We start from the raw sequence: 16,290 nt of genomic DNA on the forward strand, positions 1-16,290 counted from the left end.
TTTTGGACTGTTTTAATTGTAAATAAATATAAGAATTAAGTTGAATAACCACGTAAAAATTATTCCTTAAAATAATAACAACAGATTAATGGAATTATAAACAGAGTTTACTAAATAATTTATTACTAATTACATTTTACGAAAATTAATCAAAATATGTATACTAATTAAATTTTACCATACAGTATTATGTTTTAGTGTACGTGCCGAACTCATTTAAAAGTATGAAAAACTAGTAAAGACTCAAATTCTAGGCTTAGGATATTTAATTAACTAATTAGTAGTAATTTAAATTGGTAGTAGACAATTGTTTTTAACATATATATTGGGGAATAAATCGATTTAATCTTGCGTTATTCGAATCTTAGTCGATGTTTGTGCATAATAGTTAGGCGCAAAAGTATCAATGCGTTTGGCTATACAAATCAGATTTATGTGGACCAAGAACATGAAGCCCGTACAATCTATGCCGAATATCAAAAATGGTTATTTTGAAAACTGTACACTTTTGAAGTACCTGCCATACTAAAATCGTATTAGAATAGAGGAATGAAAAGAAAAAATACAAAAAATCTTCGTTGTCTTTATAAATAGAGTTGCGTCTCTCCTAAAGAGAGGTCACGGTTTCAGTTTAAGGACTGGTCAAATGTATTGTTACGCCAATCAAACGATCAAGCTAAACGTACTTGGTAGATTTTCAGTTTTTTATAAGGTCTTAATAAGTTTTTATTTCACCAAAGTCTGTATGCATTTCCATTAATCTTCAACAAATATTTACAAAACAAATAATATGACATAGGCTATTTATACGATTATATGTACATATATAATATGTTTTATATATTACATATATAAAACATGGCCTATATATTGTGTAACAACATTCTCTTCACAATTGTTTTAACACTTTCCCTTGAGATATATTTCTTTTATTTATATTGTTATTAGTAGTGTCATTATGAGCTGAGTCCCTATACTAGTTATAAATATCATTAAATGTTTTGACGTTCCAGAGTTGATCAAGTAACATAATTTATAATACTAAATAATTAATGTTTTTAAGATTCATCCGACAAATTTCAGACACACGAGAATACTTTCAGGGAGGGGAGAGATGTAGTACAGAAGACCGAAGGCGCCTCTATAATCCTCCCGCAATCACAAATGTCGAGTTGTCATCTGTCGGATTCCTGGGCTGCCTTGTTGGTACATGGCTGAGCCACGTGGGACACGCCACTGCCGCCTTTACTTACCTGTTATGGTGCGTTTCCTTTGCGGCACTGTGTCTTGGTTTCTTTATGTTTTGGTGCCGTAAACTTTCACCCTGTTTTCTGGCGTACGTTTTAGACTTTAATGTCTTCATCATCGTGTTCTTTTTATGTTTAATTTCATGCATGTGTATATATTTCAAACATTGTATTGGAAATGATGAGGATAAATATAATTTCTTGAAATTACAAGTGAATGGTACTGGAACACATAAACACTAAAAAAGACACAAGTTCTTATAAGTGTTGTTTAGTATAATTTGCGAGATAATGCCCATAGGAATATTAAAATTCCAAGTTGAAGGTAGTCTGGAACGTTATTTACTCACAGTCAATATGGTTTCAACAAGAAATCAGTTGCATTACGAAGTAATCAGAATGATAGTTAGGTATTACTAGGCTCCTAAACTATATTTGAAATAATGTAAAATAAAAATTTTCACAATATTGTAAATTATTATTATCAGGGTTATGGAAAAAGTGAAGTAAATAATAAATCTTTCAATGAAAGATTCACAAATAACTACATCGACATTTCGTAAAAGCTTATTGCAATGCCTCTATTGGTGAACGTCGGCTATAGCAGCCCCCACAAAATTAGTCCGATGACATTTGAAGCGGTGTTGCCATATTTCTGCCGTCCACCATCTGTTCCCTCTATGACGTAGCTAATGTCATAACTGTGTTTTATTTAGACGTTGTCCGCAAAACTTATGAATGAACAGAGGCATCCGTATTTGTTTACGGTATCGACTGATAAAGTTTCTTTATTGCAACAGACAATCACACTGATCATTAATATTTATACGTAAAACTGCTAACAGTGTTTATTGCGGGGTTCAGAAGAAAATTCAGAATCACTATCAAACGTTAAACTATTTAGATGAGGGTTGCTTTAGTAATACATATTCCTCCCTTTGTAACTTTAGCTGTCATTACGTCAACTTCACATCATATTAAGTTGTGTTCCGTTCTATGCAGGATTATTTTATTTTCAATAATTATGTTTCTTCCTATCATTCTTGAAAACTTTTACCCTGGAAGAACGAAATAACAGATAAGCATTCCAGTGTATGCCTATAAAATCAATTGGCAGAGAGCTAGCAATCTGTACATTTGTCTTATGGTCAACTATGATGGCAATGATAAAACAACGGATTTTGTAAACAAACGTAATCAAATCATGTTAAATTTTTAAATGTGACATAGTAACTCATGCACGCTAATGAAATGACCAAAAAACTAAATTTTGTTTGCAACCTCAGCAAAGTCTGTTACGCAACAAGTGCTTTGGTGTTTCTTAGGTTACACACCCATATATACCACGAACAACGATGTAACCCTAGAGCAAAAGTCCATTTCAGGGCTGTTTATGCCTTCCACTTGAACCTACAATGAGTACAGCAAAAGCTGGTGAGTCACTTATATCTGGGCAACCCTATGGATATCCTAGAACAAACTAACAGTAAACATCGAGATACTGTAATGAACGGGTGGATCGACAACTCTAGTTCACTTCGGATGATAATTGTTGGAGTGAGTGGAGCTGCCATTGTGTTAAAGGTTTTTTAAACATACCCATGGGGAAGTGTAGCTTCTTATGTCCGCTAGGAATGGAAGAGGCTGCAACATAACTATCCAGCCCTTATTCCAAGGTATCATGACTGAGGTAGTGCCCGCTAACCTACTTATTAGTGTCTCAGAAGGTGGATCCTATTTCAGACCTTATCCAGTCCTGAATATCTTGAGCAAGCGTATTACAAATAAGTGCAATGAGCAGTGTCTCATCTTATTATGCTAATTCAACAAAACAGATTATGAATTACGTAGTTTTCGCTAATTTTAAAACTATGGGTATATTCTGGTAGGTGAGATATGGAAATACTGTATAAATCACCTCTTTACACGGAAAACTCCCGTGACTACTGGAAAAAGCAATAAATTATTGGGGATTAATTTTTAGAACCCCTTGGTAGATGGGAGATACCTCACGGAGTGATAGCTCGATCATATAACTGGATCTTGATTACGAAAATTCATGGATGTTCTATATATGTTCTATATCAATTATATAAATCTTTATATACACTTAATACATAGATAAACGTGTTTCATAAAATAAATAAATATATTTTTCTTCTTACGAATTACATTAATTTTACTGCATATTAGAATCGTTTGAGTTCCGATTTCACGTTCAATTGGTTATTTTTGAATGTAATTAAGTTTAGCTATCATAGTGTATGTGTCAATACACACCCTGTATTTTATAGTTGCTATCAATGCTATATTGGCCTTATTAATCAGTAATTTCTTGACATATGGGTTTGGCAGAATGGCAACTGTGTAATCTTCAGCTAGAAATCTGCCCTTAACCTGTTTGAACTAATATCTTTGCGTAAGGTTGTGAGAGACATCGTGTATTCTACAAACCCCACAACCCGAAAGGACGTGATGGACAGAATGAGTAATGAAGTTCGTCGAAATAGTGATGATAAAATCTTGCTTAAATTTGTCAGCCTCGTCTAACTGTAAATTCAATCGTCTAACTGTAAATTCAAAATGAAGTAAAACATGTAGAACATCTGTTATCAAACATAACATATAACTTAGGTGTTAAAATATATAAATACATTTTTAATAGCATGAGGACACGGAATCCAAATTTATGCCAGTAATGTATTTGGCTATTGTAAAAAGATTAGTATTTTTCCAAAAAATTAGTTTTATTCTAGTAACCATTACAAAGAATGCTTTTATCTAATTTTTAAAATATGTGATTTATAAAAAAAAAAAACTTTAATATAATGTGCTACAAGACCTATGTTCTCATTTAAGGGTTTTTTTTGGCTGCAAGTATTTTCTATGTTAAAAATTTGGTTTTTGTAAGAAGAACTTGGAAAAATAGTCACCCGATATAACATTTAAAAAGTTATCTTGTGCTCTTTCGAATGCAAAATGCACACTTGTTAATTAAGTACATAGTAAAAAGAATATAAACATTTCCAAAATGTCCTTGTTGGTTGAAAAATACTTAATATATTTATAAAAACTATGTATCAAACTGTTCAATGTTCAAAGGCCTTCAAAATAATGTAATTTAATCATTTACCCCAGATTTTCTGATCAAATTATTGTTGGTACTCTTGTTGAATTGAGATACATTTACGTAAAGCTTATCAATGCACTCTTTATTCCTATGTAAATTTCATTATTGTGCTGTATATACTTGTTTAAATAAAATTTATGTGTGATAATGTTTAATGTGTGACATAAATTTGTGGACACACTCTATATATTCTTGATCAGGATATCACTGCAAACGTTTATGTAGTACTTACTGAACATTTATTTTACCGTAAGTATATTACAATGCCAGGAAAGAGGCGCTCTTTGATAGAAGTAAAATTTCAGACCTATGTATTTATATTTTTTTTCTTTGTCTGGGCTACAATGCAAACCCTACTAAGACTCCTTGAACAACTTAGAGTGTGTGAAGATTAGAATAGCCAAAGTAGACACGTTTTGACTAAAGTAGGCTTCTCAGACGCGAGTATACACATATTTTCTTTATCGGGGCCACAAGGCAAACTGCTATGGTGTGCGAAATATAATTTGTTACAGCAAGAAATCTTTTTTACGAACTGAACAGAAACTGTGGAAATTGTGTTTGGTTGATGAGTATGTGCATTGAAATAATATGTACCTTAAATATTTCTGCGTTCAATTGAAAACGATTATAGGGCTAAAATATTTTCCTTCACCAGAGGTTCCACTAAATTTACTACGGGCTTAATATTACTTCTATCTAGCCTAAAATAATCAAGTGCTACTGAAATTATTTCGAGCAATTCAATGAAATATTATGTAACGTTGTCCCAAATATTAATCTTTAAACCAATAGTTGAACCATTCAGAAAGATGTCAGGAAATTGAAACACCATGCAGTTACCATTATTTTCCCCCTACTTTCAGGGTTATTTACGAGTATTATGCCATTTACGAATAAATGACTTTCATGTACTCGATATTCAATTCGAAATCACGTGTAATGCGGCGGGTAACTGCTAGTACTGAAAACAATATTTACGCACAGCGCATATAAACTCATTGGTTCTGCTTTGAAATTTTATGATGCATATAACTCTAAAACTAATTCATACACCATTTTCGCGTCAAAGGCTACAATTAAACCGCAATCGCAGTTTTTAATATTGATGGTTTATTTAAATAAAGCGCCGGAGGTGATTCAGTTTGTGGAGCCAAGTTTCACAATTAATTGGTTTGCTACAAAACGTATCTCGGGGTAAACGCTTTAGCAATTTGAACTGAACACCGACTAAATGAAATCCCCAATAAATCGGCTTTGCCTTCCAAGGGGATTTATATTTAAAAACTTTCTCTTCTTAGCACCTTATAAAGTTTTTTTTTACTTATCACAAGTACTACATTACTTACCCGTTATAGTTATTTAATCTGTATAATTAGTGTATAAAAATGTTTTAAGGATGGAAAATATATGCTACGATTGTTCATGGGGAAGGTCCTTAATAGATTTATGACATTTCATCTTGACACATAATAAAGAGTAAAGACATTTTAATGTACATTTTTATTAAAAAAAGACACAAATAAATTTAATTAATTTCATTTCATTTTGTTATTGTATATAAAATTATATACAATTAATAAATGCAAGCAATACACGTACGAGTACAACTAATTATAACGTTACATGCACATATAAAACTTGAGTTCGTGCTTCTAAAAATATCACAAAACCACTGAAATTATTCAAGCAATATATAAAATCAATAAGAAACAATTTGAAACATTTAAACTAACTGATCTCTATATAGACCCCTTCTAAACCTGCATTCAGTAAAAACATGTCTCGTCTGACTGTAGGTCATCCATTCCCTCCCGAAATAAGTGCAAAGGATAAATGTAGCCTAGATCCCGTTGTTAATTAAGTACTCCATAATCGAGACTGGTGTTTTGTTAATCCTATTCTTTGCAATAATGTATCTGCCTATGGCAGTGCGAAAGTGATTCAACTTTTTGCGCTGGAAAAAGAGACTGCTATGTTTATTAGGACGGAAATTAGATCTTTGTTCAGCCTGTCGAATAAATTAGGTTGCAGGCCTATTGGGGTCGTTCCAGATATATTCTGTTACTGAAGATGGTTTGTATGTAGATATCCATTTCAGAACATCAACATGGCTGCTGGGTGTAGAAGACCTTGTGAAAGAGGCTTATCGAAAAGTGTGTGATGTGGTGTTATTTTGGTAAACTATAAATAATACTTACAACCACATAAAATATATTGCGATGAGCTTTTTTGATGTCAATTAGGCTTTCATCAAAATTAGGTGAAATATATTAGCACCATCGCACGATATGCTGTAGTTTTTCTTCCTTTATAAGCACTTTTGGTTCGAGTGAATTATATTTTTGACGGCATGCTTCCTTGATGAAGAAAATATGCAAAAAGTTGCGTATTTATGGCCATTACAATGTCATCAGGCCTTATAACTTTTTATTCTATACTTGCCTCTGTTCCCAATCAAGGAAATACATAAAAATTGACAGCTCTGAAAAGTGTACTTTTGTTAGAAGACAATTAAGATAGATGTCAAAAAAGTCTATAAATATATATTTAAATTTAGGTTACTTAATATGTCATGTCTGCACTACTAGAAGTTATCTAAAAATTTGCACGTAGTTCTGTAGGTTTTGCAAGTGTATTAACTGATTCAAAGGGAGTGTTCGGAGTCAAATTATAACCCTCTTATGTAATGAAAATGCCTCATCAATGAAATATAAAAACTGCGTGAAAAGTATTGGTTACTACAAAGAAAATTTACAAACCATACATGTCAATAAATTGAAAATAGTAGGGACATTAATTGAATGTGATGGTTGTGCTGTCATAAAATGTTTACACAGAACACTTGATTACATTTGAAAATCTCTTTCAATTATTATTTCTCAACTTACGGTAAGAACGAAGATGTACAATTTCAATACAACCAGGTAAACAGTTTTACGTGAAAGCAAATGAGAGTACTTTCTAATCGATTATATTATTAGGATATGCATATATATATATATATATATATATATATATATATATATATATATATTTATAAATTTTTTCAATAAACATTGAATCACAAAAAGTACTTGCTCCGCCAGGACTCGAACCCGGATCTCTCACTTGCGAATGTGCTACCATTAAACCACAAGGCCCTAATGCTAAACTAACATATGGTCGGAAGACCAAATACCTGTCAAACGACTTTTGTTTTTACATTAATCAAATTTTTATAAACGGCAATAGCCTTATTTAATTTTTTGAATAAACATTGAATCACAAAAAGTACTTGCTCCGGCAGGACTCGAACTCGGATCTCTAACTTGCCGGGTAAATGTGCTACCATTAAACCACAGGGCCCTAATGCTAAACTAACATATGATCGGAAGACCAAATACCTGTCAAACGACTTTTGTTTTTACATTAATCAAATTTGTATAAACCGCAATAACCTTATTTATTTTTTTAAATAAACATAGAATCACAAAAATTACTTGCTCCGCTGGGACTCGAACCCGGATCTCTCACTTGCCGGGTAAATGTGCTACCATTAAACCACAGGGCCCTAATGCTAAACTAACATATGATCGGAAGACCAAATACCTGGCAAACTACTTTTGTTTTTACATAATAAAATTTGTATAAACCGCAATAACCTTATTTATTTTATTAAATAAACATAGAATCACAAAAAATTACTTGCTCCGCTGGGACTCGAACGGATCTCTCACTTGCCGGGTGAATGTTCTACTATTACAACACAGAGGTCTTACTTTTTACGATACAATTATACCGCATTTGGCCGTATTCGTCACATATACGTTTAAATAACTAAACTAACGTATGATCGGAACACCAAATACCTGTCAAACGACTTTTGTTTTTACATTAAGCAAATTTTTATAAACGGCAATAACCTTATTTAATTTTGTGAATAAACATTGAATCACAAAAAGTACTTGCTCCGGCAGGACTCGAATAACTCGGATCTCTAACTTGCCGGGTAAATGTGCTACCATATATATATATATATATATATATATATATATATATATATATATATATATATATATATATATATATATCAGTTATATTATAGTAAATTGTCTCTCAGATGTGATGGATTGTTAAAAGATGTTCAAATATTACTACAAGCAGCTTTACGGATAGTTTTGTGTAATAATGTATGAAAACATGGTTTCATTCCAAATACTATTTCAAAGCTCCTTTCTTGCATTATTTTTTTAAGAAATAAATATTCCTATACATACCATGTGTGTGTCGTAAGCAAATTAAAACAATAGATTGAGGGTTGCAACATGGGTTATATTTAATGTCACATTCTCTATAACTGAATTTACATAAATTGTGAAACAGATAATCTTAAGCTATTTTTACAAACATAGCTAAACCTATAAAATGTTACAAACATACTTGAATAATACATATGACGCACTGGGACGGTTTTATTTTACTTCAAAAGAGTGAAATAATAAAAAATAATACAATTTTTAAGTTGATGGAGGTTTACATCAAAACTGTAAGAAGCGAATTCTGAAACGTCGATGAAATGAAAAAGGAACGACTCATTCGTGAGGGTAGAAACCTTGCCGAGTCCCAGAGGAAGGGTTCCAACAAAGCTGGCGAGGTGGAGAGAGGTTTCTCATGCAATTTTGTCAGAAGCATCGGTATTTGGTAAATGTTTCAATTTCCATTCTAAAATGGCATTTTAAATGTAATTTCAATAAAGCTAAAAGCTCTTACAATACACTTTTGCTATACGAATAATATCTCAATTTTACTGAGTAAATATTGAGCTTTTGCTGTGTGCTTATCAGTAAATGGATATTCATCAAATTCGTAATGTGAATATTAAATTTGTGGGATTACAAATTCCGTGAGAAAAAAGGGATGTGATATAAGGAATTGACAGTTAGTTAAATTTTTGTATCAAAAACGTGGATAGTTCCACGCTGACATGACTTTTTTCTATTTTCCTTCTTGAATGAGCGTGGGTGGCTATTTTTGTCAAAGATATAATATTATCCAGTGAAATATTATTTTGAAATAGAAACTTTTAAAACCTGATGTTTTAGTATAACATGCCGGTGTACAATGCCGTTAAAAAGATACCATGTAAGTGTGCTCGTAGAAATAAAAGCCTGGCTTATCATGCCTACTTGAAGTTAAGCTTAAACACATAAACGGTACACAACACACATTCTAGAAAAACCTCTGAGTAGAGTATGTACATACTTTGTCATTTACAGCTTCTTGTAAATATTTTAAAGGTATTTTATCTTACAAAGGAACTCGTATATTTTGTACGCCACTTTCCAAGACAAAAATCGCGTTATTAAAATCAAGGTTTACATTCTAAGGCTCTGGAATAACAGGAAGAGGCACTCTGGAACGAGTATTTTATTCCTACTAATGAGTTTCTCTTCAACGACAGCAGTTATAAAACTCTTCCATAAAGTTTGCTGTGACAGTTGTCATTATGTTAAGTAGGCTTTACATCTCTCCAAACTTCATTTTCTGTGATATTCACCTAACCTCAGAGTGTGCTGGCATGTTTCACTAAAGGTGTGTAAAGTATTGTGTTCATTTTATACTTACCCAAAATTATGATTTGCCATGCAATTGTTGGAAGAACATTTTAATTGATATATAATGAACAAATTGGGAATAAAATCAATCGGTTGTAATGCTTACATTGTAGAAGGGCCACGATTAGGTTCTTTGTAAGAGGATGATGGGTAGCATTCTATTATATAAGGAAAAAGTTATTTTAATTTTCACATGTATGCATACAAAATTGTTTATCAAATACAAATCTGTATATAGTAACGCTTCTAAAAACAGAAATATTTATTGGCGAAATGATTGGTAAATTAAATTTACTAAATTAATATTTACAAAAAGAATATCTTACCAGCCACTATTATTTCGATATACATTACATTAAACCTATGTTATTTTAAACTTAACTAGGTGCTCTATATATAGAAGAGTAATACATTATTAGTTTAAAAAAATCTAAATAGATACCCTTATTCCACCTAAACCGACACATAATTTAATCATATTTTGCCTAATATTCCAAACTCCGTTCATTAGTTATGCTATTGCTTTTACTAATCTAAGTTCTGTACAATTACGTTATACATTTTTGAAATTAATTTATAAATTGTAATCACAGTTTATATTTTAGTGACAAAGCACAATAAACTTAAATTGTATTGAATATAAAACATAAACTTATACAACTAGGAAGAAATTCACACGACATAGGGTTTCTAACCAACTAATCAAACAGATTAACTTCATCACATATGTTAATTAATATTTCACGTAACAAAATGCCATACAATTATACTCTCAGTTTGTTTACCATTTGTTTAATCTGCTATTTTCTCGTTCCTATAAAGGTTACCAATAAACAGACTTTGGTATTTTCGAGTTGTATTTCTATCATTAGTTTAAGCTTTAGAACTACAAAATATATAACATTCTTTCTTCGACCAAGTCATTAGTCTTTATGACCCTTCCTATCAAGAGTTGACGCACAGATGGATGGACAGACAGGCTAAAAACGGTAATTTTTATGAAAGAATGGTTAGAGTAGTTTCACCAAGACTTCGTAATCTTCACTTCCAGAGTGAAGTTTAACTATGCTGCCTATATAATTTAGGCGAATTTAGTTTCAACGTACAAAAAATTTAGGATTGTTTTGATGGTGATTTTTATGACCACATCATCAAATTCTGTACATAGTATGGATGATACACTGAGCATTATACAATTTTCCGTTTCATTCTTTAATTATCTGATACACACTGTTCTGACAGGAACTTGCTTAACTGTCTATATTCTCGTTTACCGTCTTGTATTAAAAAATTGTTAAACTTTGGGTGTGAGCGGTAATTTACTAACAACATTTAGACAAACAGAATAAGTTAAAATATAGTATCTTTGAATTTGATAACTGATTGTTGTACATATTACCCAGATATCGAAGTTGTATGGGTGGTGGATTTGAAATAAAAGAGGTGAACATATGACTAATAAATTCGAATAATTATTTTTGGTGTATATCAAATACGTATTAAAATATAATGTCCATTAATAAAAATGGTGCAATTAAATATTTTTGGGCAATCATCGTTTTATTTCAATTAAGAGGTAACTGATATAATTTTCTATAATTGTAACTTATAAAATAAAACTGACTTATGAATGTTACATTAATACTATTCATATGAGTTAGACGGCGTAACTTTCTTTACAGGTCATGTATATTATATGAGCCCAAACTGTTTATTTATTTGACTCCAAAAAGGCCGACAAATACTTTAGTTGGGAAACCCAACATTACGTTCTGGTATATAATAACAAAATTACACAACACGGAACAACACAACTATGAAAGTACAGCTTCACAAGTACATAGGTATTTTTATGTCAGTAATTCAAGAACAAATTGTTAACTAAATAAAATTTTAATTATACTTTTTTAGTATACTTATTAATGAAAGCTATTACTTACATAGCTAAAGGAATGATTCTATTAATAATAAGCCACCCATAATTTAGAACTCTATTAATATTTATTAAGGCTTCCCTCTAGTAAGGCTTACCTATAGTTAGCTGGTAGAATTCATATATCTATTGTTCTGATTACTGTAGACGTATTCACTGTACTGTATTTCCAATAACTATGAAACAACGAAATTACATTTCAGAGCATTATTGTTAATAATATTAAGTTGTTGTATTTATGCAAATAAGTTAATGTTTGCTTATTGACAAAAGTCATAGGAAAATTCATATAGGACCATGTAGATTTCACTATACATGCGTAGAAATCTACAGTGATTAAGAACTACTAAGGTCAATGGGAAATTTGTTTTTTTTTCAGTTTCTCATAAAAACATAGTCATTTTACGTCTTGTGCAGATGTACGTAAACAAATAAGCTTATCACGTTAAAAACACTACAGAAAACTGTAAATTTATTTAAATGAACGTATTTATCCTGAACCTATCCATTTGAACAATGCACTCTACAGCATTACAGGAAGGACTGCTTCATAACGCAGAAATGGAACCAGGTCAAATGTTTATAATAAATCTACTTAAAAATATGATACGGTAAACACAGTTTAATAACAAAATTAGTTATTTCCCTTATAAACACATCTGTATCAATTAATTATATTTTAAAACTATAATTATTAAATTTCAAAACTGTATGATTATTAAATATAGTATGTCTACAGCATACAAGCGTGTTTTATGTAAAACTATAGAACCATTCAATGGGTTTCTAAAGAAAAGTAGCAAACGACGGTACAGTGTTTTTAGTATATGAAATATGCGAATATTATAAAAGTTTAGTATAATTCAAGATGGTAAAATTTAAATTCACCACTTAATTCAGTTTTGTCTTGATTTACAATATTACTATGACTGAAACTGTCATCTAAACATTTAGTGTATTGATGAAAATTAAAATTGTAATTTCGTTACCGGTCATGGGAGATATTTTTATTACTGCTAGTGACTCAATATTTCGTACATACAATATAACATACTCTGTTTTGGTTTGTAACATTGGTTTATACTATTTAACACCTTAAATTTGATATGATAGTTGAAGAGTTCCTTGTATTATGTCCAGATCTACAGTGAAATATTTGTATTCCGTTACTGTCTAAGATAAGTGTATTTCTTGAGATCTACAGGTGAGATCATGTGGAAATAGAAATATTAATATAGGATGTATTGCAATACGTTACCGAAAGCAAACAAGATATGGTGTAAATCATAAATGATAATAACATATCGAATTATCACTACAAATTAACGTTTACACTGTTTGACGTGAAGTATTCACTGTTGCAGACTTGATCTGTATACTTATTCAATTATCTGATAACAAATACATGTATTCAGTCTCCAAGCAATTTCTTAACACCTATAACTAGTACTCATCAGTTCACAGATAACAGAATCGATTATCGTTTTCTTGGTGAAAATTACTATGCTTTATCTTCTGTGAATCCTACCATTGAATTGTATTAATATGCAACGTATAATTGAAATGGTCCTAGTTTTGAGAATATTGCTTTATGTACTATATTAAATTACATATGCTAGGATGCTAGAGAAGATGTTTATAACATTGCCGTTTAAAATTGTGCTCCTATATTCTCTGGTCATATTTATATTTGACGTACTAAGCTCAATTGTACGTTACAATTCATCGTTATTCTATTTAGTTATTTGAAATGTAAGGGTTAAAAAAATAACTCCAGTAATGACGAATTATGTGCAGTATCTATCGAAATGGAATATATTTCTAACGGAGCAAAACAGAAAATACAATCGATGTACTTTGTAATATGTGCAGTACATAAAAAAAGGCTTTGCTATTTATATTCTAGTTGGTGGATTAGTTTTAAGAATATATCAATATTCAATATTTAATTCAAAAGGATTAATTTTTATCCATACATAATAATGCAAGTTTGTCTCATAATATTTATTAAATATTTGGCGTGCAAGTATCAAACATAGAAAAATTAAAAATACTTGTAAAAACATTTAATTTTACCTTTATATAATAATATTTCTTATTCATTAAGGATCAATGAAGCTACCGCCTTTATATTTCAATTCTATATTATTCACAGAGATAAAAAATATAACTGCTTTTAATGGTTTGGGTAATACTTAACTACATCTTGGTACCAATAAAACATCATAATTATTATATTTTGTGTCAAATTATAGCATGGTAAATTGAAATGAATCTTTAATGATTTTTTTCTTGTTGTCACCTACCACTATAACTCTTTATTTTCCTATTCTTGTTTCACACATGTAGGTAATACTGAGAAATATAATTTTTTTTATTTAAATATTAACTCCCGACAAAAGCATAAGCAATAGAACGTACTGGGTTTCCACATTTTTCTACAATTTATTTTTCACATATTATTATGGTTATTTATTATTAAATTACAGATAATATATTTATGTTATTGTGTGCTAATTCTGGAGGTATCAGCAACATTATTGACTTTTGAACTAAAATAAGCAATCTGGTAATTTATTTCGATTATAAAGTAATTTCACAGGATAGTCAGTTACCTGGATCATCGTCTCCTTCATTCCAATCGGCGACAACGAGGGAGTAGCACTGCAGGAGAATGCAAGCTATAACAAGAGATGATGCCATTTTGGGCACTGCACTTGAATACTATTTACAAAACTATATAATACAAATATCTCACTACAGTTAACACCACACGGAATAGAAATCTGTTAAGCACAACATCGACACATGTCAGTTCGGTGAGGGGTGTGTACCCTTAGGGGGCCGTTAGTTAAGACCGTACACTGCAGGACATAATGGAAGATCCCGTTAATGTTGTAGGAACATAAGTGGAAGATTGTGTGTATAGAACGTACGCAGCACACGACACAGGAGCGCGTGGACGCTCCGTCAACGCTCGGGCGAGACTGACAGGAGAGCGTCGGACCAACCCTTACCACCGTCCCGACGCGGCGAAAACAACCGATCTCTGCCGAACCGACCCGAGCGATAGCTGCGGTGATGGTATGCTAACTGCGAGAGGTTCGCACGCCATGAGCGAGATCGAGCGGTGAATGTGTGATCGGCGGATCCCTCCCTTTATCTTTATAGCCAACAGAGCTGTAACATTCTTCTTGTATAGAGGTGTAACATTTCAAGCATTAACTTACACTGTCTTGGCTTATCAAAATCAATTCTGTGGTTTTATTTGCGATAAATGAGTATTCCAAATTTGTCCATTATTTCAAGTATTATTCTAAAATATGTATACCGGTTTTATCGCCATTCATTTTATAAGCCACAGATTTTAGGCTATGTGGATATACACTAATTTAGACAACACACACACACACACACACACACACACACACACATTTATATACATTTTAAATGAACAAGAATATTAATTATTAACGATATTTATTGGTTACAATTCGAAACACAACACAAAATTCCAAAAGATTGCAATGACAATAAATGCCAAAATACGTTCAGCTGTACAACAATGCACAGCTGTGTATAATACAGATTAAAACACTAAATTTGGGATATTATGTAAATAATTACGTACGTACGTCATGTTATAACAGAAACCTAACAGGTTTTCATACTCAAATCATGGGTAACTAACACATCGGTTTGTAGCAAACATACAGCACTGATGTTATTTGATTTAAGTGAATTTGTGTACAAACAAGTGCAATGGTATTCCGACAACCAATAAAACCGTTTGTAAATAAATACGACAGCTTACAGAGACTTAAAAAAAATTAGTCAACAAATATGAGGTTCCAAATTACAGAGGTATGTTTGCCAAATTCAATTACGGACGATAAATTGAATATTCCGTTACGTAATAATGTATTGTTTTGATAACAGTCAATACAAAATAGCTTTAGTAACAAATCAATCTACACGAACATTTTGTACGAATACTTATATTATATCAATAACATGTACAATTTGTTTCGTCATAAATTACGAAAAATTGTATCAAATGTGTTTTTTAGATTTTAATAGATTATTTTCAAAATTTCTTTTAACTATGGTTAAAATACATTTTTGTAAATAGTTATAAAAGATGTTCCGTTCAAACTTACTGTTACATTACTTTATTACAAATATTATCAATGTAACTGCCCTTAAATTGTTATAAAATAATTACATCGTATTTATCTGTAACTGATAAAATTAACAGCCTTCACTCCCACTTAAAGGGTATTTAACCCTTAAATTATTAGCTGCCAATTGTAATTACCATATCCAATATCCAATAATACTGAAATGTAGGATTCCAAAATACAACACAGTCGGGTAAATGGC

The 16,290-nt window shown here is 31.2% G+C and overlaps 1 protein-coding gene across 1 annotated transcript in view; it reads right to left on the reverse strand.

Moving 5' to 3' along the window:
- The window catches only part of LOC124354517 (hemicentin-2), a 352,415-nt gene extending 337,538 nt beyond the window's left edge, over positions 1-14,877 (reverse strand). Inside the window, exon 1 of the mRNA XM_046805044.1 lies at positions 14,523-14,877. Within this exon, the coding sequence (XP_046661000.1) occupies positions 14,523-14,610 (88 nt within the window). The 5' untranslated portion in view covers positions 14,611-14,877. The remainder of the gene's footprint in view (positions 1-14,522) is intronic.
- Between the last annotated feature and the right edge of the window lie 1,413 nt (positions 14,878-16,290).

The sequence above is a fragment of the Homalodisca vitripennis genome, chromosome 1 (assembly GCF_021130785.1).
Source record: "Homalodisca vitripennis isolate AUS2020 chromosome 1, UT_GWSS_2.1, whole genome shotgun sequence".
Taxonomy (NCBI): domain Eukaryota; kingdom Metazoa; phylum Arthropoda; class Insecta; order Hemiptera; family Cicadellidae; genus Homalodisca; species Homalodisca vitripennis.